General features: G+C 45.3%; 1 protein-coding gene across 1 annotated transcript in view; it reads right to left on the reverse strand.

The window, feature by feature from the left end:
• The window catches only part of LARP4B (La ribonucleoprotein 4B), a gene marked incomplete at its 5' end in the record, with an annotated part of 56939 nt that extends 36873 nt beyond the window's left edge, over positions 1-20066 (reverse strand). The window contains 2 exons of the mRNA XM_084510826.1: positions 1871-2005; positions 19641-20066. Of these exons, the coding sequence (XP_084366952.1) occupies positions 1871-1951 (81 nt within the window). The remainder of the gene's footprint in view (positions 1-1870; positions 2006-19640) is intronic.
• Between the last annotated feature and the right edge of the window lie 2397 nt (positions 20067-22463).

Here is a 22463-nt window from a genome sequence, read left to right on the forward strand (position 1 = left end):
TCCTTGTGAGCCCCATCCAACCTTGGACATTCTATGTATGATTCTATGATTAAACTACACCTCTATGAAGGCTAAGACAGAGCCTTGCCCTCTGATCTCAAAATAAACAAACAAGGAACAGCAGGAAACTTCACTGAATTTGTAGCATGCACTTGCTAAATGTAATAGAATCACAACGTCAGAAGTTTTTCTCCTTTTTACCTACCACACCCTTGGAGAGATAAGACTGTCTTCGGAAGTTTTACTCGAACTATAACATTGTTATAGCTTGCAAATGACAATTTGAAAAACTTGGAAATGAAGTTCTGAAACAGTGGCAAAACACACTCATGCATGTATACTGTTACGAAAGAGACCTCCTTTAAAAACATGACAGCATGTATCAACAAGAATTCTGATATAACAAAACCTTGTGATATTGTACATATAGGAGAATAGCACAATTAAAAAAAAAAAAAACTTGAAAACCACAGAACCCATCTTTTGGGAATAAACTATTCAGAAAAGGAAAAGCTTTCCTCTCAAAATAATAAGTTATTTGAAATGCATTATAGCTCTACAGATAGATTCCGGAATATCCATAAGAATATTAAAATAATGGATTTGTCTTCTGCTAAGAAACTGAGCAGTTTTCCTGAAACTGCAAGAAGCGGTTAGTCTTTCTCCAAGTATGAAAGAACAGAAATTGAGATTTAGATCCAAGTTTACGTGTAGCTTTATAAACTTTTAAGAATACCAAATTACACGAACTACCACCAAACCACCTGTAATACTAATGCACTTGTTAAAAGTGCACTGAAAGTTACAAGTTTGTGGCAGATAGCCTCTTACTCAAGCTTACACATTGAAGCACGTGACAAAATAACTTTCAGAACTTCAAGGGCTTCTTGGAATTAAGAACCTGAATAACCAAAAAAAGTTCAATTTTTTTTTTTTTTTGGCACAAAAATGGGCTCAACTTACTCCTCTACTGTCAAATAGAAAAAATTTACGTCTGAGAAAGGTAAGACAGTACAGAAGAGATCCCAGAATAGCCAATACTTTTTTTGCGGTGGGTAAGGGGGTACAGCATACAGAACACCAGCTCCATTAGTTAAGCAAAACACAAGTCTGAAGTGTATTAGAAAACTTTTCTTAGTGCTTGCTGCAAAGTCAGTTTAAGCAGCAAGCATCCACTAATGCACAGTGCAGATTAAGTGCCTAGCAGAATATGCAGTGAAACCAAACCCTTCAAGATGTTCCAAGAGAAAACATTCCTCCCAATACACAATTAACTATCAAAGATGAAAACATAACATTAAAAGTAAAGCTTATACACAAATCAATCTACTTGAAAACATCTGTAACATTTACTGCAACATATATTCACAGAGTGCTATACACTGTATTACCTGCCAAAAAGCATCCCATAAAGCAGCTTACTGGATGCTGCACAGCAACACCAAAGCACATGCCATTTGGCAGAACTCCTATTATAGGAGGCAATTTCCTATTTTTAAGGGTTTATATTTTTTTTTCAGTTGTAGATACAGGACAAGTGCATTTGCTACATGTTAGTTAATCTGTGAGCCAGAACCCAAGTCAAGACTGGCAGTACAATTCCTGTATAGGCTACAAAGCCCTGTACCTTACAGAGTGAAACATGAGTTCATTTATATTCTCTGTAGGGTTGATTAAAATTTAAGGCTCTTACCAGGTACGGAGACATAGCCACCTTCAGTAACTCTGTTCTAGGATTTTATGCTGCAATATTACCATAGCCTACTGTCTTCTTTTAATCAAAATTATATCTCAGACTGTTTTAAGAAATACTACAAAACCTGCTTCATGCAACACTTACGTGATGGGAATGCGTAATTACAATACTTACTAGATGAGAACCGTCTTTAACTTCTTGTACTTGCTGCACCTGCGGTTCAGCCACAACTTTAGTGTCCTGATCAGAAGTCATGAGCTGTCTGCTTTTTGGCTGCTCAGAGAGAACTTTACTGGTCACCTTTGGAAGCTGTGGAAAGACAAAGACAAAAGAATCTCTAAGCGGTGGTTGAAATTGCTGCGATTTCGTAGCCATTCCTGACGTGCCGTGCTGATTCAGACCAAAAGCCCAAAGAACTTCCCCACGACGCACTCATTACGGGTTCAGGGAAAATGTTAGGGCAGCAGGCATGGGTACAGCAACCATGTAAACGCGCTCAGCTTCCAGGAGCTGCCAGCCCTGGAAGTGCAGATGAATAGCACACACAACACTTGCCATCGCACTGGGCAGGGAAATTCCGTGGGGAAGTTTCATTTCATTCTCACCTTCATTATTCAGAGTGGTTTTCAAACTATGACTTTTTTACGCCACTTGGTAGGCTTACTCATTAAGAAGCATTCTAGTCACAAACCAACCTTTGTCTTCTCCAGCTACTCTGACAGTCACTTAATCTTCGCCAACTGCAAGAAGCGTGTTACAACACTTCTGCTCTATTAGTGACGCTCAACAAGTTGTTCTGCTCCATCATCCTAAAATGTTATTTTATTTGATTAGACAAGTGGAAAACTGAGGAGAGCTGAATGTCTGAGTGGCTTAGCTTTGAAATTCGAGACTATGACTTAATATTGTTATTTTAAACAACACCTGGTCGATAAGGAAAGAAAAGGTTCATTTAAAATCGAGTTTCAAAAAGTAAATACTGGGAAGTAAAGCAGGGTAACTTTTTTTTTTTTTGTTTCTCTAAGGACTACAAACAACTTCTAATATGCTTTTTGGTTTACATATGCACCCAGAAATTACAGTTTTGCAGCACAGGGAAGATAACAGTATGATTCCACTCCTTAGCTGCTTTTGTGGTATCTTCACATCTAAAGATCGGAGTTAAAAGAATATCCCTCTCAATCTATGCCTTTGTGGCCTTCTGTGGAATCCCTTTTTTCCATTATATTCTGAAAGGATTAAGTCTTTCATACAATTTGATACGTTCCAAAATTTTCAAGTGCGATCATAATATTAATTTACGTAAGGGACAAACTGATCCACGTGTCTGTACAACAGTCATTCAGAAAAGTTGTCTTGCCAAAGCTGTTGAAGAAAAACTGACATCCTGGACAGGAGTAAATATTGAGTAAATATTCAGCTTAGATGAACACTTGAACATAGTTTCATGCTATTGGTGTAAAGTCAGCATAAAAAAAGCAAATGTTTTCAACAGAAACACATGTACTGTGTCACTGTTAAAACACCCAGAAGTTGCTTTTTTTTGAATGCTCTTGGACTAAAAGCTATTCAAGTACAGGAGAAATGAGTTTGACACGAAAAGCAAACAGAGGAAATAAACTCTACTGTCCCACACACACTAACATACACAGAGCCTACATATGAGAAAGCCTGGAATTAATTTGGGATGCTTGTCTTTTATGAAATAAACAAAAGTCATCCTCAGGATGAAAACCATTCTTCAAAAGCTGGTAAGTAGCACGATTCTACATCGTCCAAACCCCGCATGGGAAGCTGTATGCACAGTAACCCTGCAGGTGTCCAAGCTTCTTGCTGGAAGCTCCTGTTAACTTTCAGAGGCTAAAACTATTTTCTTTATAATTTTGGATTTATATTTTTTAAACACAAAACTTATGCATTTCAAGCATGCACATTAGTCCTCAGCCACAAGCTAAGCCCTACAGAAGCACTGCTGTGTTTCAGTCAATAATGACATTATCTCCCCTGCACGGCGATTCCCAAATCAATTCCCAAATCCCTCCATGTCACCTGCTGATCTCACAGCTCCTCATTTCCCTCCTAGGCTTAGCACGTCCCCAGTCACACTGCAACCTCTTCCACCCTCCAGTATGTCGCGTAAGCGCCAGTACTTTGTAAATCCGTGGATTGTGGAAGGAAAACAGCCAGGAACATGTGATTCTAACAAACAAGAGTAAAGTTCCACTACACATATGCTCTTTAAAGCATTTGCTGACTGGCCATCGAGCACAAAATATTCAGCTAAATCATTAATTTAGGCTGAGGGTAGACTAGTTGTCAGCCAGCTTGATAGATAACAGATGCCTGCAATGTTCACATTACTGGTGGCTTGCCCAAGCAATCTGAAGTTGGGAGAAGAACAGTACATCACTGTTGCTTTTCAGAAGCCCTTCAGATGAGATTACACAAGACCCTTATCGCAGACTAGGCCTAGATTGAAGCTCCAGGTAACTTTGTTTGGATTGCTCAGACTAATAATTATTCTCATTAGCACACATATTTGTTGTGATAGACATCACAACAAATCCACTGACCTCATGAGAAGTTATATCAATACAAGTATGGGCTTTGCATTGTTGTTAAGTCACATTTCCATCATTAAGGATCAAAACATTTCTCAAACCAAATAAAACATTATTATAACCTGTTTTAAGAGGATGTTCAACCCACCGTTTAAGTCCTATGCTTTTAACAATGCCCAGCTACTGCCTTTCTACAAATGCATAAACCACACTGAAAGATCCTGTAGTCTTCTTCCTTGAGTAGCCCACACTGCTTGAAGTCTGCGGGATGGCAAGTGCTCTGCTGCAAAATCCCATCCGTTCTGCTGTGCTTCAATACAACTTCACGTGCTGGGAAGTTACATGCATGAACTTCTCCACCACAGTTTCCACTCACCAGGCTCTTAAAGCATAAAGGCTGCATGACAGCAGCTGCCACGACTGTCATGTCAGGGAACACAGTGCTTGTGGAAAAAAGCAGCGTTATTTCACAGAGAAGGAAAAAAATAGGAATTAAAAGAAAAAACCATCACCAGATGTTAAAGGCTACTGGCAGGATGCTTTCAGCACGCTATTCATTAATACTGATATTGTTATAAATACCTTTGCACACAAACTTATTTGCAGAACCAGGCAGTATTTGACAGTGCCAGCAACTCCAGATAAGCATTTATAGCTTAGAAGAGTTTACTCCCTCTTGTAGTTTAATGGTCGAATTCACAAGTTTGACGTGGCATTTGAATACAGCAATCAAGTTTTTAATTCCATTAGGCAGCTGACTTGCCCACCACTTTAACAGATACACTGGCTCCCTGAATGCTAAACCATATCTTTGCGTAAATACATACTGCCACAGCAAGTAGGAGACGAGAAAAACGCAGGTCAGCAGAGCACTTTGGGACAGAGAGAGCATTCCCTATGGCACTACACAGAGCTGTCAGAGGTATTTTTTAACTCAAATTATTTAAAAACACAAGAAAAGTCTTCATAAGCATGCAATCTTTTAAACAATATTCTCAGTCTATAGGAAGCAGATTCACAAAAATTCATGTCTTCCACAAGTTATGCCTTGCCATGCAGCCTACAGAATGGCTGGATTTATGATTTGATTTGGAAGTACCCCATTACGATTTCATTCTTCCATATCATTTCAATTCTGTAAATATGTACACTACATCATTACTTTTCCTTCTGCCTTGCCTTTTGATCACCACAGTGAGTCAAGCTGAACAACGTCAGGTGTATTATGCGAAGAGCAAACGAACTCGAGACATGCAAATACTCATTTTCAGAATTGCCTAACCCAAGAGAAGCTGAATGGCTTTTACCTCAGCTTCTCCACAGCAGTTTGGACTTGGTTTGTAAGCAGGCAGGACACTTAACCCCATAAGATTAAAATACAGGTGAAAACCTATTTCTTTAAAAACAACTACAAAATTCCCAGAACATTCAGCCATGAAGTCCTGATTGCTCCCCAAACTGTAACACTACCTGGTCTGCTAGGCTGGTAATTGCAACAGGAAGAGGAGCTGTGCATTAATGCGGCTGTTTTCTCATTAGAGCAAAGACACAACGAGTGCAGTAACTCTTCACGGGTACATGTACAGAACCTGTCCCTGTAGGCACCTGGTAGCAGCGCTTGATCTGAGGAGCTACAAGAATATTCTCAGCAGGGACTGAGCCACACCGACAGCAGGCACTGCAGCCTCTGCTGAACTGCTCTCCCTCCGAAACACCACAAGCACCTTCACCCAGTTTTCCAAAAAGCTGGTCGATGTGATTCTCTACAGAGCTGCATGCCCCTTGTTGTAAGAAGTGTCGTTCCAGAAGATCCCACAGCGTCCACGGGACACCTACAGAGGCAGTGCTCACAACCACGCCATCGCTGCTGTCTGGGTGCCAGGCCAACCGCAGCTAGGGCTGCGCTCATACCAGCCACACGTGCGTGGCAGCGGAGTGCCAACAGCAGGCTAACCTTTACACCGCCTATTAGCTTGGGCTGAGGCATCTTACAGAGCTGGCAGAGTTAATGTTCAACCGTCTGAAGGTATTTATACACAAACACACCACATCCACATCCACCACAACCTTGCCAACATCTCCCAAGACATCTACCGAGTGGTTCCACAGCCACTGCTGCGCCCCCTCACATCCCCCAAAACCTCCCCGGAGTGCAGCTCCCGATCCCCCCACACCTCTGCTTCCATTAGCCATCTCTAATTTCTCTAATTCATATTCAAAGCACGCTGTTACGGAGGCTGTTTTGCTGCCTAGAGTTACAAAGGTATGAGTAGCAGCATGCATTCCCTCAATCAGGCCAGTCAGATAGATCTGTTATTTAAAAACATGCAAAACCCACAACAATGCTCTAGGGCTGAGATCTTGCCTGCCAACTTTCAGCCCAGTGTAATCAGCCCTTAAAAAGAGATTTACAAATGCAAGTGCTGACAACTAACTTTCACACTGCAAACAGCAACACCATAAAACAAAAAAGCTCGCTAGAATAAAAGATCTTTTCACTGCTCTTCCAGCAGGCAAAAAAAAAAAAAAAAACAAAAACAGATTTGAGCCCGGCTGCGCGCACAACTCTTCCTCACAAACATTTTCAAAACTTTAAACACAGATGAAGATAAACTTTTCACACGGCTAATAATGCAGAAATACACTTCCAGGAACATGAGAAAGCATTAAATGTTTTCAAAACAGAGGTGCAGTTCTCAACTTACGCCTCACAACAACCTGCCAGTTGCCGGCCAAAGCCCTCCTTCCAGTCACCCAGCATACTTTCTCACCGCCTTTCACACCCTCCTGAGAGCATCCATGAGGATCAGGAGAAGTAATCACAGCTACCATTGACTCCACCTTTGGAAAGAGCTCCAGCACCTGCCAAACACATCACATCGCTGATTTCCTGCAGCAAGAAACACCTGAAACATGCTGACCACTGGGTTAGCTACAGAGCAGTATCACCTCCTCGACTGGCTTGAATGCAGAAGGCAGGTATTTAACTGAATGGAAAAACAGTATTTAACCTCCAAAATCACATTCCTAATTTGCCATGACACTGTCTTATATTCCTATGAGCTAGGAGGGTCTGAACAGCACTTAGTTTTAGAAAATTACTTAAGACTTCAGAGTTGATAGGAGAAACAACACACGCCTCTTCCAAAGGTACGTCCCCAGTTTAATACATCACCTCCTGTTTGTTTACTTTTGTTTTCTTGCTCGTCTCATGAATGTTTTGAATACCCAAGCAATATGTGGTCAGTTCTTGACATATTGCATTCTCACTCCAGGTAAAGCTGTTTATAGAGCACCACGAAAACCTGGTGAATCCAACTCCCTGGCTGCAGGTTTCCCTCCGTCTCAGTGTTGAAAAGCATTACAAACTGGAGCCTGCCACTTTTAATCAGAGGGCTGCTTTAAAAGACTTCCGAAGAAAGATTCCAGCTGTTAATGCCAGAGCAGCACCATCATCCCCCTGCATGGGACCAGCGTTACCGTTTTGAAGATAAATAACCCCAGAAAGCTCCGTCGTTGCGAGGGTCCTCACAGAGAGTCCATGACACAGCTCCTACATAGATGTCAGGTTCCCATCTTTCCTTTCAAAATGGGAAATCAATCTCCGAGCAGCAGATGGGAGAAGCAATGCATCATTCAAAGGGCAGTGTTATTTAAAAGGAGACACACTACGAGGTGGTTACGTTACCACAGTGGACATTAAAAAGCCCAGCAACACAAAAAGGCCCATTTGTCAGCCGCAATCTGTGCAATCACCATCACGTCTACAGAAGTTGTAAACTCCGTGTTACCCAACAGCAATTAAAAAGCTGACACGACATAAATATTTAGTCACAGCGTGTGTCCGCAGAAGTTAAATATTGAATACACCACTGCTTTAAAAATCAGCACACGGCTCCCGATTTGTTTAACTGCTAATTAACTCCCCAGTAGGGGGAAAAGTTGAAAGTTTCACCTAGTTTGACCACATGCCCAGACGTTATCAGCGCCTGCCAGCTGAAGGCTTCCAAACATGCGCGCAGCCAGGGCAAGTGCCAGCACGACTACCGGGAGGTGAGGTTTCACAAAACCTCAGAAGTACCAGCGGATTTTCTTCATTTTTCCTTCCTGACAATAAAATTGCCCATGCCCGAGCACTCCCCGGGAAGCACCCAGAACAACGCAGGAATTGGGGTTTTGACGAGGAACACGTACACACGCACAGCAGGTGAGCCCACACCTGGTACTCACTTGGCAGATGCGAGGCCTTTTAAAACCCATGTGGCACCACGTCTGAACCAGACACCGCACATAAGGACATTTTAATGCTGTACTCCTTTTAAAAACATTCTGCAACAGCAAATGCTTGCTCTGAGGGTTTAGAGCTGCTGCCTCCACTTCCCAAGTTTTTGTTGCTTCTGTTCTTTAAGCAGCTGATAATTTCCAAAACTATTCCGCAGTTTCAGTAGCGATCTCTTCAGGTGTAGCTGCTCCTCTAAGAACGGTCCAAATTTCATGAGCACGAGTTAACTTTGCCGTGAGAAGGGAACACTGAGTCTCCTGATTTCAAGACCTACCAGACATTTCTGTGCTGGGCTTCCTGAGTAATTTGCAATCTCATCCCGTGCTAAGCTTCCTGATCCCGACTCGCACACAGACATGGGCAATGGCGCTGCGCATAGAACTGATTACTCTGCAGGTCTAGAAATTCAGATCGTTAACAGTAATTAGCTGTCCGAGAGATACCGAGCAATAAGTTACTGAACAAAGGTGACAGATTACCAAAGAAACCTGATGCTAGTGAGTATGTGCTCTGTGCAGAGGTACACGGGAAGGTCTGGCAGTCGCCAGCAAGAGAAATAGGGGGAAGGGCAGAAATTTAGAGCCTTTTGTACCCACTCAATCCCAGACAGTAAAAAGAAAGCGTGACAGCCCACGGGAGGTGAGGGGATGACCCTGACCAGCCAACAGTCCCAGTTCTCATTTTCAAGTCCAGCCTTCCAAGTGCTGGATTTCAAATACACACACTTACAAGGAAATCCCTTTACTCTACCGAACGGGATCACTGTTTCTGCTGTCCTCTTGCACACGAAGAAAGGTTTACATGCAGGTACTATCCCGTACACACCTGAACATCACTCCAAGAAGAGTAACAGACCCGTGGAACACGTCCTCCTCGTAACACAACACACCACGCACTTCATGGTATGTAAGCTAAGAGGTCCTGCTGTTTAAGGACACTAGGAACACCCACCGGATCAGGAATAACCTACTGGGAAGAAGCTTTTGTGCCTGATAAGAACACCACGTGCCCCGAAGACAAGTGACATTGTGTCAGGAGCAGTTTCAGTTTGCTTACAGCTTGTTCTCAATTTTCAGATCTGAAGCAGCACTTTCCTGCCTGCAGACTGAAGCACATAACATTATAAACCCCAAAGTATTAATTAACCGGAGTTGCTGCATGCAGCACATCCATCACGAAGCCACAAGCTTGTTTTCTTCACCTTAAGTGGACTAACAGCACACACCCTGCAGGTTATCCATACAGACGCATATTTTATTTCCATTATCACGACTGCATGTCAGATAGGGTATTTTTTTTTTTTTTTTAATCAGATGACGATTTCAAAAACATTCCAGACCTAATTAAAATAAACTCTTCACTCTCCTATTGTGCGTTATTTCAGCAACCCTCAAACGGCAGAGTTCAATTTGTCAGTAGCTCAGCCACGCCGTGACAATTTTGCAGAGACAGGTGGAATGCCACCTCGGCATGAAGCAGCTACATCACAGCGCTCCTCAAAGCCATCCTCTGGAGTAACCAGATAGAAAAGTACCAGCTGATGGTTTCAGCTGGAGAATCCCCAGTGCTACGCTCATGACCAAGGCCTACCAAAAGCAGAAGACATCTCACACTCAAGGAGAGAGAAGTCTTATTTCTTTCTCAGGAAAGAGATAAACGAAGTGCTTGAGTGTCAGATTGGTGAAGTACCTGAAAGTACTTCATTTCCCATTCAAACACTCCCTCACTCACCCTCAGTTTGGTTCACAACTGTCTGACCTCTACCCTGCCTCCCAGCCCCGGTCTCCCTTCCGATTTATCCAGGACAGCGATCAGCAGCGAGAGCAGAGATGGAACAGATTTGAGCGAGCTCCTTCCCACCAGGAGCTGACCGGAGACCTGCCCAGGGACTGCCTGCACACACGCACTGCTACTTCTGGCACCACCAGCAGAGCAGACAGAGCACTGCTGCTCCCAATGAAGTTAACAGGCCAGGCCCATCCTCTCTCTGCTGCTGTTACTCATCTATAAAGCAGCACCTCTGCTTCCAAGCCTTAGGATGGAGACCACACACTTTAAAGGAGCCTAACCACAGAGGGAGGCTAACTTGGCGAACAGTCCTTTAAGACAGCCCACCTATATCACGGCCAAAACTAACAAATAAAAACCATTTCTGCTCAACATGGATTAAAAGCAGCTATAAGACGTGGTGGAAGCTCCCTCCTTCCACGAGATTTTTTGAGTATCTGGACATGCAGACAAGAGAAGCCCACCGATGAGGCTTTCATCAAAGCCCAGGCAGCACACGCTGTACTCACACACTACTCATTGATTTCTCGTGATGCTCCCATCCATCTGCATTCACCTGTTACACCACGAGGCATCAGCCAGTGTCTGCGCAGTGCCCGGAGTGCTGGGATTCACATCTGCAAATACTTATTTGCAAAAAATGAAGCAATACAAATAAAATGCATTGGTACTTTTAATAACAGAAATACTTCCAACTGCTAAAATTGTTTACCTACTACAGAAATACTGCAGATGCTTTGGTGGGATCTTATACAGGCTAAATGCATCCTTCTCTAAAAGCTAAAGCTTCTCAACAACTTCAGATACGTTGACACCTACCAACCCCAGGCTTTTCGTGTTGTACCACTGTTCACTGATGCAGAAATTATTTTTTTTTTTAATGCAAACGTTAGGAAAGCATCACAAAAATACATTTCCGAAGTTTAGCGCCATCAAACGCGAAACCTCATCTAATTCCTCATCAGCTTCTATCATCCACTTTGCTCATCCGCACTGAGGTCACATGAACTGACAGTTGCTCAACGCCTCTGTGCACACAGAAAGCAGAAGACCACGACAATTGACTGGCAGCCGGGAGCCGAGCTGGGAAGAAAATTACAGCTTGACCTGGAGTAGATGGGACAGGAGCTGCTATCCGCTAGTGGCTAGGGATTTCATAAAATACTGTTATTTTCATTTCTGGACTAGTTCTAAATAGGCGTTTGCAGAACGCCGAATACTAACTTAAACTCCCATTTACTTAGCAGAGAAACTTTACAAGAACTTGCACTCACCTTTAGCCCAAGTTACTCCTTCCCACAGGCAACACCCTGGTGAGGAGCTCAGTGTGACTATCCAAAAAAGCCACGTGAAAGGCTTCTCAGGTATTTTCCCTGTAACCTACAGTTCTTCACTTTGACACACCTTATTTGCAGCAGGTGAGTTTACTGGGGCACTCAGGATCCTAAGTCTGTCTTGTTCGATCGTATCTTCTCATGCACAGCTGAAAAATTACTATGCAAAGATACTATCATGCATAATAATGTATTTTCCTTGCTCATCTTCCCTCCAAACATAGCTGCCTTGCTCTCATTTAATTGAGGGTTATTTTTTCTTTTAAGCTATCTGCTGAAGGGAAGTGGGAGAGATTAATCTTCCTATTCCACAACTGAAGGAAGCAGCAACGAGCTATGCTAAGAGCTCACGTGCAGCAGGGAAGTTTACAGAAACGGTCGCACTTTTGTCATGAGAGGCAATTTTCAGTTTAGCATCGAGGCCGATTCCCAATGTGGACTGGAAAATGTACGATTCTGAACCTTGCTGGCTCCCACCCTCCCCAGCACCTCGGCAGGGCAGCCTCACCATAAACGGACCCGCGGTTTTATAAATTGTTTATTTCACAAAACAACTGCAGCGCCTGTAGTACCTTGCTAGCAGCTGCACGCGTTTAAAGCTCGGATGCAGCAGCTACTTGGCCTTTCTGAATTCTTCAAAGCAGCTAAACCTTCAGGAGATGACACATGACAGAGGACCAACTGCTTCAGCACTTACTTAGAGGAAACAAGCTAGGCGCTGTGCATGAAGAGAGGCAGTTTAGCAATGCTGGGAACAACGAACTTCCTTGTTTCAACTACAGGATGTTCCTCCTCCTGATTTACCAACACGATCCTTTAGTTTTCCGCATACTTCTCTGTGCTGCTAACCAGAAAGTCGCCAACAGACACATACAACGCTAAAAATCTGTCGGTGACTCCAGGCAGCGCAGTTCCCCAAGGTAAAGGAAATGACTGTTCCTTACAGATCTGCTGATTTCTAGAAAAGCCCAGAAATTTGCAGAGGAAGATGCAGCTTGTCGTGATGAAAGTGCAAAAACATCACTCGAAGCACTGAGGTTAATATTTAGGGTAGTTCCAAGGGTGAGGTTATAAGTCTGACGTTCTTTTACACATCTTAAAAGGCTTATCATCCTCGAATAGCCATATTGCTTTTATTTGGATTTCATGTTTCAAGTCTGCAATCAGCGCTGTGCTTAAGGAAGTGGAGGTCAAACACTGCATTAAGAGCTTCTAGGGCACTTAAAGAACAATTCAAAGCACAAAAAAAGAATAAGGCAGCAAATAAGCTTTGAAGCTGTGCTTAAGTTCTTTATCATCACATTCTTGAAACGCACAATGAACGCCTAATTTAGGGAAAGAGAAATCTTAAAGCAAGGAGCTTGGATTCAAATGCAAGCAGATCTAGGGCTCCCAAACAGATCTGGTGTGCCGATGGGACAGCTGCTGCGGTGCTCTCACAGTACAGCTTTGGTCAGAAAGTCTTGGAAAAGTTAAACAGAAAAGGGTCTATACCTACTTAGAAGTCCAGGCAGGAGGCGTATGTGGAACCAAATAAAACATTGACAATTACAGTACTAGATGGTGCAATACAAGTTTTCTTCCAACAGGAACGTATACAACAATCCTTGAGGATGCAAGGGTTATTTTAATAAACAGCTGTTCTGCAAAACATACAACCCAGGACGAGCTTCCCTCTGGCTTTGGGGTTTGTTTGTTTTCAGGTGACTTGAAAGGCATTCATTTACCTAAAATATGTTAGTTTAAGTTTTGAGACATGCTCAGGAGCAAACCTAAAGCAAAATGAAGCTACCTGCTGAAGAAGCGTCATTTAACTTTAAGGCTTTGTAATACAAAGAGGAAGCTGATGTTTTTGCCAATTATTTCATTAACCTCTTTGCCAGAAATAGAATTTAACCCAAATAATCCAGTCATTTTAGCATTACTTCCTCTTTTGAAAGAAGCTACCATCCTCCATTATGAGCCTCACTGAAATCAGAAGCAACTTTTGCTTACTTTTAAAACACTGCATGAAAGCCTATCACCTGCTGGGTTCAAAGTTAGAGCACCCCACCTTTTCAGAGTATCACTGTAATCAAAACTACTGGTAATTCAGGTTTTGACTCACTGTTAAAGGATGGACTGTTCCAGCACTGGAGCTTGGGTTTAAGGACAGTAACACTTTCACGCGAATCAAAATACCCGAGGCACAGACCCTCCTAAAAATTCCACTGATATCTTGAATTCAAGCAGTTAAAATACAAGGCATTAATTAAGAAAATTATAACCGTAACAAAGTGCATTGTAAACTAAATTGCAACAGGTTGGTAAAGAGAATCCCTGCTAAGTCTTACAAACGGGTATTAAGTAAAAAATCGGACAAGCTTTAGGCAGGAAGAGGAATACAGACCTAAGATCTTGGAGGCGCTCCAACAGAGGCAGTGCTATTTTGCCCAAATTGTTTGCCTTGCTGCTTTAAACAGCAACATGTTGATCATTTTCTGTCCCTATCTAGCAGGTGGCAACAACACCGAATGGGAACGAAACTCGAAGCTCAGATGGCGAATTCTGCACGTACAGGCAGCTCTTTCCTAAGCTCTGATCCTCAGTGCCCAAAGTAGCTCTGCCCTGATGCTCCACGCAGTTTTGCTCTGTTTTTTTCCAACTCCCGGAACACGAGTCAGAAGGCAGCTGAACACATCAAAAGATTTGAGCAGAAACCTCCAGAGTCAGGGTATGAAAAAGCAAGCTGCTTTGGACATTGGCCTGTTGATTCACCAGTTCCTTGTTTGAACAACAGTCAGAGTAAGGCTCTGTTGTGGGGCAACCTGGGACAGCATCACAACCTGTAAAAGTATGCTTGTGCATACCAGCACTGACAGCAAACAAACCCGGAGAGCTGGCACCGGGCTGCACTGTAAGCTGCTCAAGCATTTCACCAAGTTTCCGACAGGTGAGTTTTATCAAACAGTTAATATTTTTTTCCTCGACACAATTGCTATTTGGGTAACATTTTGTTTCTCGAGACTCCCTGTCAGATCCCTGACACCCTGTGACAATAAAATACTTGGAAATAGAGGCAGGATGTCAAGTCTGCAGAGAAATACCAAGAAACACTTCCAGGGAATACCAGCAGGCTACAATTCTGTCAAGCAAGCCTGTAACCCCCTCACCGGGGGTGGAATCTATCTTACGAATACTGTCGATAAAGCATCAATACTTCCCCATCACTGCTGATTTAAGGAGGCTAGCGGGGAGGAACCAGTATGAAAGTGAAGGAGAATTAATCTAAGCAAAGAGAAAATACGTGATACTCATGCAAGAAAACGTGGGAAATCTCAGAGTTTAGAGATCCAGTACTTAAACTGACTTGCAACCAGCCCAGCACAGCCTGAAGAGCCAGCCTCAGATAAAATAACTACGTTCTGCAGCTCTGCTCCAAACATGACATTCCTGAAGTTCTGTGTGAACTGCTGACAGCAGCTGCAGGTGTCTCTCTCAAGTTGTTACGCTGCTGTCTGGGTGCAGTTTTAGCAGTGGTAGAGACTTTTAGGAAGATGTCCCTAAGAGACAACATGGTTCTGGGTCCCATTCATTATAGGCCACCACGCCAGACGGACGCATTGATGTCAGCGTGCACCAGAACTGAACCTTGTGCACAGCTCCTGCGACCTGAAGCACGCGTGTACCAAATGGGAGATGCCTGTGAGCACATAGAGGCAATCCAGAACAAACCTCCGCTGTAGGATACAGTCTCGGGGCCACCAGCTCCTTACATGCCAACAGCCTGATGCGAGCACCAAGAGCTGCTGGAAGCACAGAGGCGGCAATCCATTGAGCTTATGAACGAGTGATTCCTTTGGTATTACATCACTCAGCTACCCATTAAGGAGCTGGACTGACAGGATCCAGAATATGCATAGCCCAGCCCTCCACGGTAAATGAGTGGTAGAAAAGATTAAGGCTCAAAGAAATCGGTGATTCATCAGGGCGTCAAAACAGCGTTTCCCCAATTCCCTGCAATGTTCTAGGCTAAGTAGCTGGCCACATATTAGCAACCCCGTCAGACTTCCAATTTTGGAGTTAATTGCTGTTCCTGAAACACATAGCCAGACACAAAATACCTGCAGCAGCAGCACGCATCACACAACGCTGTCACGGCTATCCTAATCGCCAAATTACCCCGCGTTACAGTCACACCTAATGGAAGTGCTCCAAAGCAGCCCGCTCCCAGCAGCGCTGCCCCGCAGCACCGCCTTCCTGGGCCAGGGGAAGCCGCTCTCCCCGGGACGGGACACGCAACAGCAACCTGTAGGGAGCACAGAAACGTGGGAGAGCGATGAAAACAGGCAAAGCATTCTTGGCTCCACCACAAAACTTTGGACATATCAGCTGTGAAGCAGCTATCTGAATCTGCTTCTCTCTCACGCTGCTCTGTGAAACTGGGCTACACTTAAATGAATGGGTGCTACAGAAACCAACGGCTAGGCTCCGTGTCCAACAACTTCCTCGAACTCAATATTTTAAAGATAATTTTCATTTGCTGTGAGCCAGTCAGACAAAACCAGTATATTCTTAAAAAAAACAAACAGATTGCTGTAACAGAAATGGGTCTGCTTCAACTATCCAGCTTGTACAGCATCCAATGACTTAGTGACCAGCTGAAATATCACGGAGTTTTATATTCAGATTTATATTTATTTATATTCATAAAGTGCTTCAGAAGCTACGTTTTCACATTTGACATACGACATACTGGCTTGCCTTAAATTTAACACATATAAGAAAGGCAGTCAGAAGCTAAAGCGTTGAAGTTCTGCTTTACAGCATTTTCCATGGGTATTTTTTGATGCAATATGTTATTTGTTTTACTTCTTTTTAGGATATCACATAAAACAAGAATTATTCCAAAACGTATGTTTTACATCATCTTCCCCTCCCTAATCTGCTGACCTTATAAGAATCTAACCAACCAGCTAGTTCTCATTTTGTCTGAGCTGCAGTGATTAAATGAGATATATCTCATAAAAAGTTAGATTCAGCGTGCGTATGATTTGCTTAGGGAACAGCATTGCTCAGATGCCTTTCCTCGGCCTTTTACTACATGAGTAGCTTTTACTCATCTTCTACGCATCTCTCCACATGCTATTGCCTCTTACCAAACTGCCAGGGGAGGGGTTAATTTTCTTCCTTCCAACGTCCTATGTTGTAACATCCTTCCTCTCCCCCTGGTACCTGCGTGCCCATTCTGAATGCAAACTACGAGAGTTGTAAGACCCAAGTCAGTGTAACATCACCGATGCCACACAAGCATAAACACGGAGTTATTTCTAAGAGTTACACAAACTTGTCTAAAAATGTTGTATTGCTAGTAAATGCTTAAAGGAACAAAATGCTTGGCAGACTGCATTTTGGACGGAACGAGTATCTTCCACCATAAAGCAGCCCCTCTCACATGAACGTGTCCACCAAAAAAATCGCACTTCCAAAGCCTGAAACCACGTTTCTTTGCCTTCTTCACCTGGTCTCCTCTGCCTTTTTCTCTGTGCCAGGGACAGCCTTCTTGACACTGCATTCATTAGCTACCTCCACAGCCACCTCTGCGCCTGCTTTCACAGAAGATCTCCAAGACAAGAAGGCTCCTCTTCAAGGTTGGTAAGGCTGGGGCCCTTGAACACACCTACCCTTCCAACACAGACACAAAAAAACATCAATCAAGTGCTCTAGGTGCTCATTTGGATAGCTTAGCCATTACCTTACAAGACTGTGAGGGGCCAGAAAGCCACCTGGTTAAAAGAAATAAGCTAATGAAAGACATTTACTCCCTATTACTCTGTTCTTTATAACTTCTTTCTTACTGCCTTTCAGCTGTCACTTTAGATTTGCCACGCACCATGGTTAAGAGTATGCCCTTTCTGTGCCTAGCATGTGCATTCGGGTAGGTAACACACTAAATATTTAAGGAAGTTTGCATTACCCTGCCAGTGAAGCTCACAACCAACTTAAAGCCAAAGCCACCGCCAGATCTGGGACTTAGCATGAAATGCAGCAAGAGATCTCCAGGGCACATGTAGATTACGCGGAGGCAAGCTGCATTTCTTTTGCATTTCAATGAAATAGCCAGGTAGTTCATTTCACTTGAAGTTCAACATCAAAGGAGGAGATTGCCCATATGGTTTACCCCATGTCTGAAAAAAACCACCCAAAAATCATAACCCCGAAGCCCCCACGATTGCCTTCAGTTAGAGATCCTCCATCTTGCCCTGTACTGAACCAGATTTACATTCCAGCCCCAGGTCTGAACGTATAGAAATCACCTGTAAGTCAGCCGTGCCTTTCTGTGGGTGTATTGGCATCAGAGCAAGCCAAAAAAGCACCCAAGGTACAACACACGCTCACACTGACCCCTCATTCCTTTAGGGCATCCGCGTGTAAACACTTAACAAAAACAAAGAATTACACGGGAAAAAACTCAGCCTAATCCCAAACATTACGTGCAATTAAGGACCCAATTATATATGAGGAAAACATGCAATCACTTGTCTAGGAACATTCAAGAGGTCAAATGTTTCCTACCAACTCATTTATCCAAACCTGGTATTTCACTGTCAACAAGGAATATTACTTTTTTTTTTTTTGCCTGAATAGAACATCAATTAAACACAGCAGTAATTTGGGCTTCTTATACAAACAGCACATCCACGTAAACGGCAACATAAGGAAAATAAAACTACTTGGAGACGTTATGGATAACATACCTGCCATTTCCTACACCTGCCTTATCAGGACATAGCGCTGTCATCTCCCCCCTCGCCACAACACACAATATCTAATAGAAAATATCAATATCCTCCTAATTGCTGGGGTGAATAAGCTGATTAGTTGCCTATCTCAAGAATTAACTTGAAGAACTGCTTACAGCTCAGCAGGAAACAAGTGAAAGTTCAACTGATAAAAAGTTGCCAGATGAGAATCAAAACCCTGGAGTTGTGAAATCCCAGCAAGTTGAGAGAAAAAGCACAAAAACACGCTCTGACCTTTTTAAAAATGATCCGGTCCCTTAAACTCTGATCTGATTTACATAAAAATTAAGCCACAGGAAAGATTAGAGCTTTTCGATCGCGATCCTGAGGCAGCCCTTCAGGAAGCTCCCTATTGCTATTTTATTGAGGGTTCAGAGGGTGGCCAACAAAACTAGGCCAGAGACGAGGCGCAGCGCTGCCAGCCAGAATTCCCAGGGTTTTACCCCAACCGTGACTCAAGTTTAAATAGTGGTTTTGAAACCAACTCTCCCTGCGTGGCCACGGGCAAAGCGTTAACCACTTCGCCTCAATTCCCTCACCTACAGAACATAAATAATTATACTTATCTGCCGCAGAGGAACCTTGGACAACATTGTTTGGCAAGCGCGCATCTGCTTAAGCTGCGGACAGAGCTATGTAGTAATTCCCAGCATCTGCACAAACTGAAACCGAGAGTGAAAACAACTCGGCTGAGGCAGCCGGCGACACCGTCCTCGGGGGGGGGGTGGGGGGGCAAAACGCCGTTTGGGCACCGGCTGCTGCTGCCAGCGCTGCTCTGCGCCCTGCACCCCTCGTGCAAAGCCCGTGGGGCCGGCGGGGTGCCCACTGCCGAAGCGCTCCGGGGGTGCTCCTGGAGGTGCAGTCACGGCTCCGTGTCCCGGAGGTTCGCAGCCGCCCCCCCCACCCCCCAACTCAACGGCTCCCCCGTTCCCGTTCCCCTTCTCCCCCCCCCCCTCCCCGAGGGACCGCAGGGAGCGAAGCCGGGGCGGCGCCTGGCCCTACCCCGGCGGCAGCACGGCCCGGAGCCGGCCTCCTTCCTCCTCCTCTCCTCCTCCTCCTCCTCCTCCCGCTCCCCCGGGAGCCGCCTCGGGTGGGAAGATGGCGGCTTCCCCAGCAGGCGGGGGGGGGGGGTTGGGGGGGTGCCGGCGGCCCCGCCGCTCCCCGCAGCGGCCTCCCGGGGAGGAGCCGGGCGCTCACCTGTCACAGCCGCCGCCGCCCTGCGGCCGGGCCTGGCCGGGGAACGACGAGAAGAGCAGCAGCGGCCGGGGAAAGGGAAGAAGGGAAGGGAAAGGGGAGAGGAAAGGGGAGAGGGGGGGGGAGGGAAGCAGCCGGCCGGCCGCCGCCGCTGGGGCCCTGTGTCGCTGAGCGGGGGCCGGGCCGGGGCCTGTCCGTGCGTGGCTGCCGCTGCGCCGCCGCCGCCGCCGCCGGGAGGAGGAGGAGGAGGAGGAGGAGAAGCGGAGCGCGGGGCGGGGCCGGCAGCGGGCGGCGGCGGGCGGGGGGCGCGGAGGAGGAGGAGGAGGAAGAGGAGGGGGAGGAAGGAGAGGAAGGAGCGGAGGAGGAGGAGGAGGAGGAGGAGGAGGAGGAGGAGGAGGAAGGACGCGGCGGCGGCGGCGGGGCCCGCGACGTCTGGGAGCCGAGCCTCACGCACCCGCTCGCATGAGAGACCCGCTTCCGGCTCCCGGCGGAAGTCCCGCCTTCCGCCGGCGGAAGGGATTGGGCGGCGGCGGCGGCGGTGCCGGCGGTGCTGGCGGCGGCGGGCGCGCGGGGCCGGCGGCGGCGCGGCCGGATTGGCGGAGGGGGAGCTGCCCCCGCCCCCGCCCCCGCCCCGCCCCGCCCCGCCGCGCGCGCCATGGAGGTTTGGCGCCGCGCGGCCGCCGTAGCCGCGGGCGGCGTTGCTAGGGGCCGGGGGGGGGCTGCGGCCCGGCCTCGCCTCACGGGGCAGCGGGCGGGCCCTGAGGGATCCTGGCGCAAAGCTGGGGGTATCGCGGAGTAAATGTGAATAAAGTTGTCTGACCGAGCCCAGCTGCGATTGTTTATTGTCACCGTGTGCCCGCCCAGAGCCAGAAAGGCATAAAGTTGAGGAAAGCACCAGTATCGCCTGCTCCAACCGCCCCCCTACCACCAGTGTCACCACCAAGCCGTGTCCCCAAGCACCGCGTCCAGCCCCTCCTTGAACACCCCCAGGGACGGGGACTCCACCACCTCCCTGGGCAGCCTGTCCCAACGCCTGGCTGCTCTTTCTGAGAGGAAATGTCTCCTCATTTCCAACCTACCCCAGTCCTATGTCCCTAGTCCATTTCCCCCTAATCCTATCACCAGTTACCTGTGAGAAGAGTCCGACCCCCAGCTCCCCACACCTTCCTCTCAGGCAGTTGCAATGAGGTCTCCCCTGCGCCTCCTCAAACACAAACACACTCCTTCATACATACTCGGTTGCGTACAGCTGAGGCAAATCCCAGGAGCACACTTCTTTGCCCAAAAAACAAACCTTCCCAAACAGTTCTGGCTATTCAGTGCAGATCAGAAGTTGTTTTTAACTCCAGTTACCTAGGGAAATGGAAAATGAGGTGTATTCTCCATCAGCACTTCAAAAAACTTGTGGAAAGAAGCGTGCCCCGTAACTGTTCCTAACCCTCCGCTTCCTATCCACCTCAAGTGACACGCTTAGAGCCCCTCACATCCATCCAGTGACACCTCTCTGTACCATGCACTGCTGCCTGTATTTTTATCTCATGAATGTATCTAGATAAGGCCTCCTGGATCCTGTTCTTAATCCTTACTGATAAGAGTTATGTTCCTGCCTTCGAGGTATCTGACAGGAGGTCCTGTAGAAACAATGCTACAATTAACCTAGAACACGTCTTCTTGTGACCCACAAGTACCCTTTGGAACTGTTTTTGAGACTGCTGTGTTCTGCCACATCCCTATCAAGCAGAGGCAATAAAGTGCATCACAGTGCTGGAGAGGAGGTCAGGTCTTATCAGAGGGGAGGTTTTGCTATTCGTCCCAAGGAAACGTGTCTGAGAATTCATTCCTGGGCAAACCAATATTTCTGCTAGCTTAGATGTTGTTTTCCTTAGTAAGTTGTTTTCCATAATTCTGGTGATGGAGAAAACCTGAGTAAAGGTTTGATATGGTTTAGTGGAGGACTTGTTAGTGTTATGTCAGAGGTTGGACTCGATGATCTTGAGGTCTCTTCCAACCTAGACAATTCTGTGATTCTGTGAAAGGCAGATGGCTAGCATAGAGACAGTTTGAGAAAATGAATAAAACTTAATTTTTAGCATAGGTGTTTAGAAGGAAAAATGCCACAAGCAGTGCAGGAACTATGACTGATCCATTAGCTGGTCACCATGCAACTCTTCTCTAAAGAATTAATTACTTAAAAGTCTAAAACAATTGCTATTCATAATTCTTTTTCATAGTATAAAGGAGCTCAATCTAATTATTTTTCTTTAAAGCTAGTCTATTGCTCAGCAGGTTACAGTTCTCATCCAGAAAAGAAAAAAAAAAAAAAAAAAGATTTAATAATAAACTCTCAGATATGATGAATCCCATTATATCCTTTCTCTAGAGGGGCCTTAAAATTCCTGATACTTACCCCTTTAGACATACAGACTTTTTGTCTCTCCCAAGCCTTATCCTCATGCAATACTTGGGCAGGAAAGCAAACACAGGAGACCAGCAAGGAGACTGCACTGCATCACTCCTGCTAACTCAAAGTTTATGATTTCAGAGCTCATCTCTCCTTCTGTAACTGAAGTGATGGCTGACAGAAGGGGGAAAGAGAGAGACACAGCGACTGATTCCTGTAAAGCACCAACACTAAGAGGCATGTAGGTAGGCAAACTTCACTGTAGGTAGGAGTTTCCTTAATGCTTTGTAATGGATAGAGTTTGTACTGTTTGTTTGGGATTTTCTTCCCAAAGTAACTGAACTGTGTTATTATAGAAGAAAAATACTCTTGAGACTAATTTTTTTTTTTAAGGTCAATATTATAAAAATGTCAGATATTGACAG

This window comes from Aythya ferina (genome assembly GCF_964211825.1).
Source record: "Aythya ferina genome assembly, chromosome: 2".
NCBI lineage: Eukaryota > Metazoa > Chordata > Aves > Anseriformes > Anatidae > Aythya > Aythya ferina.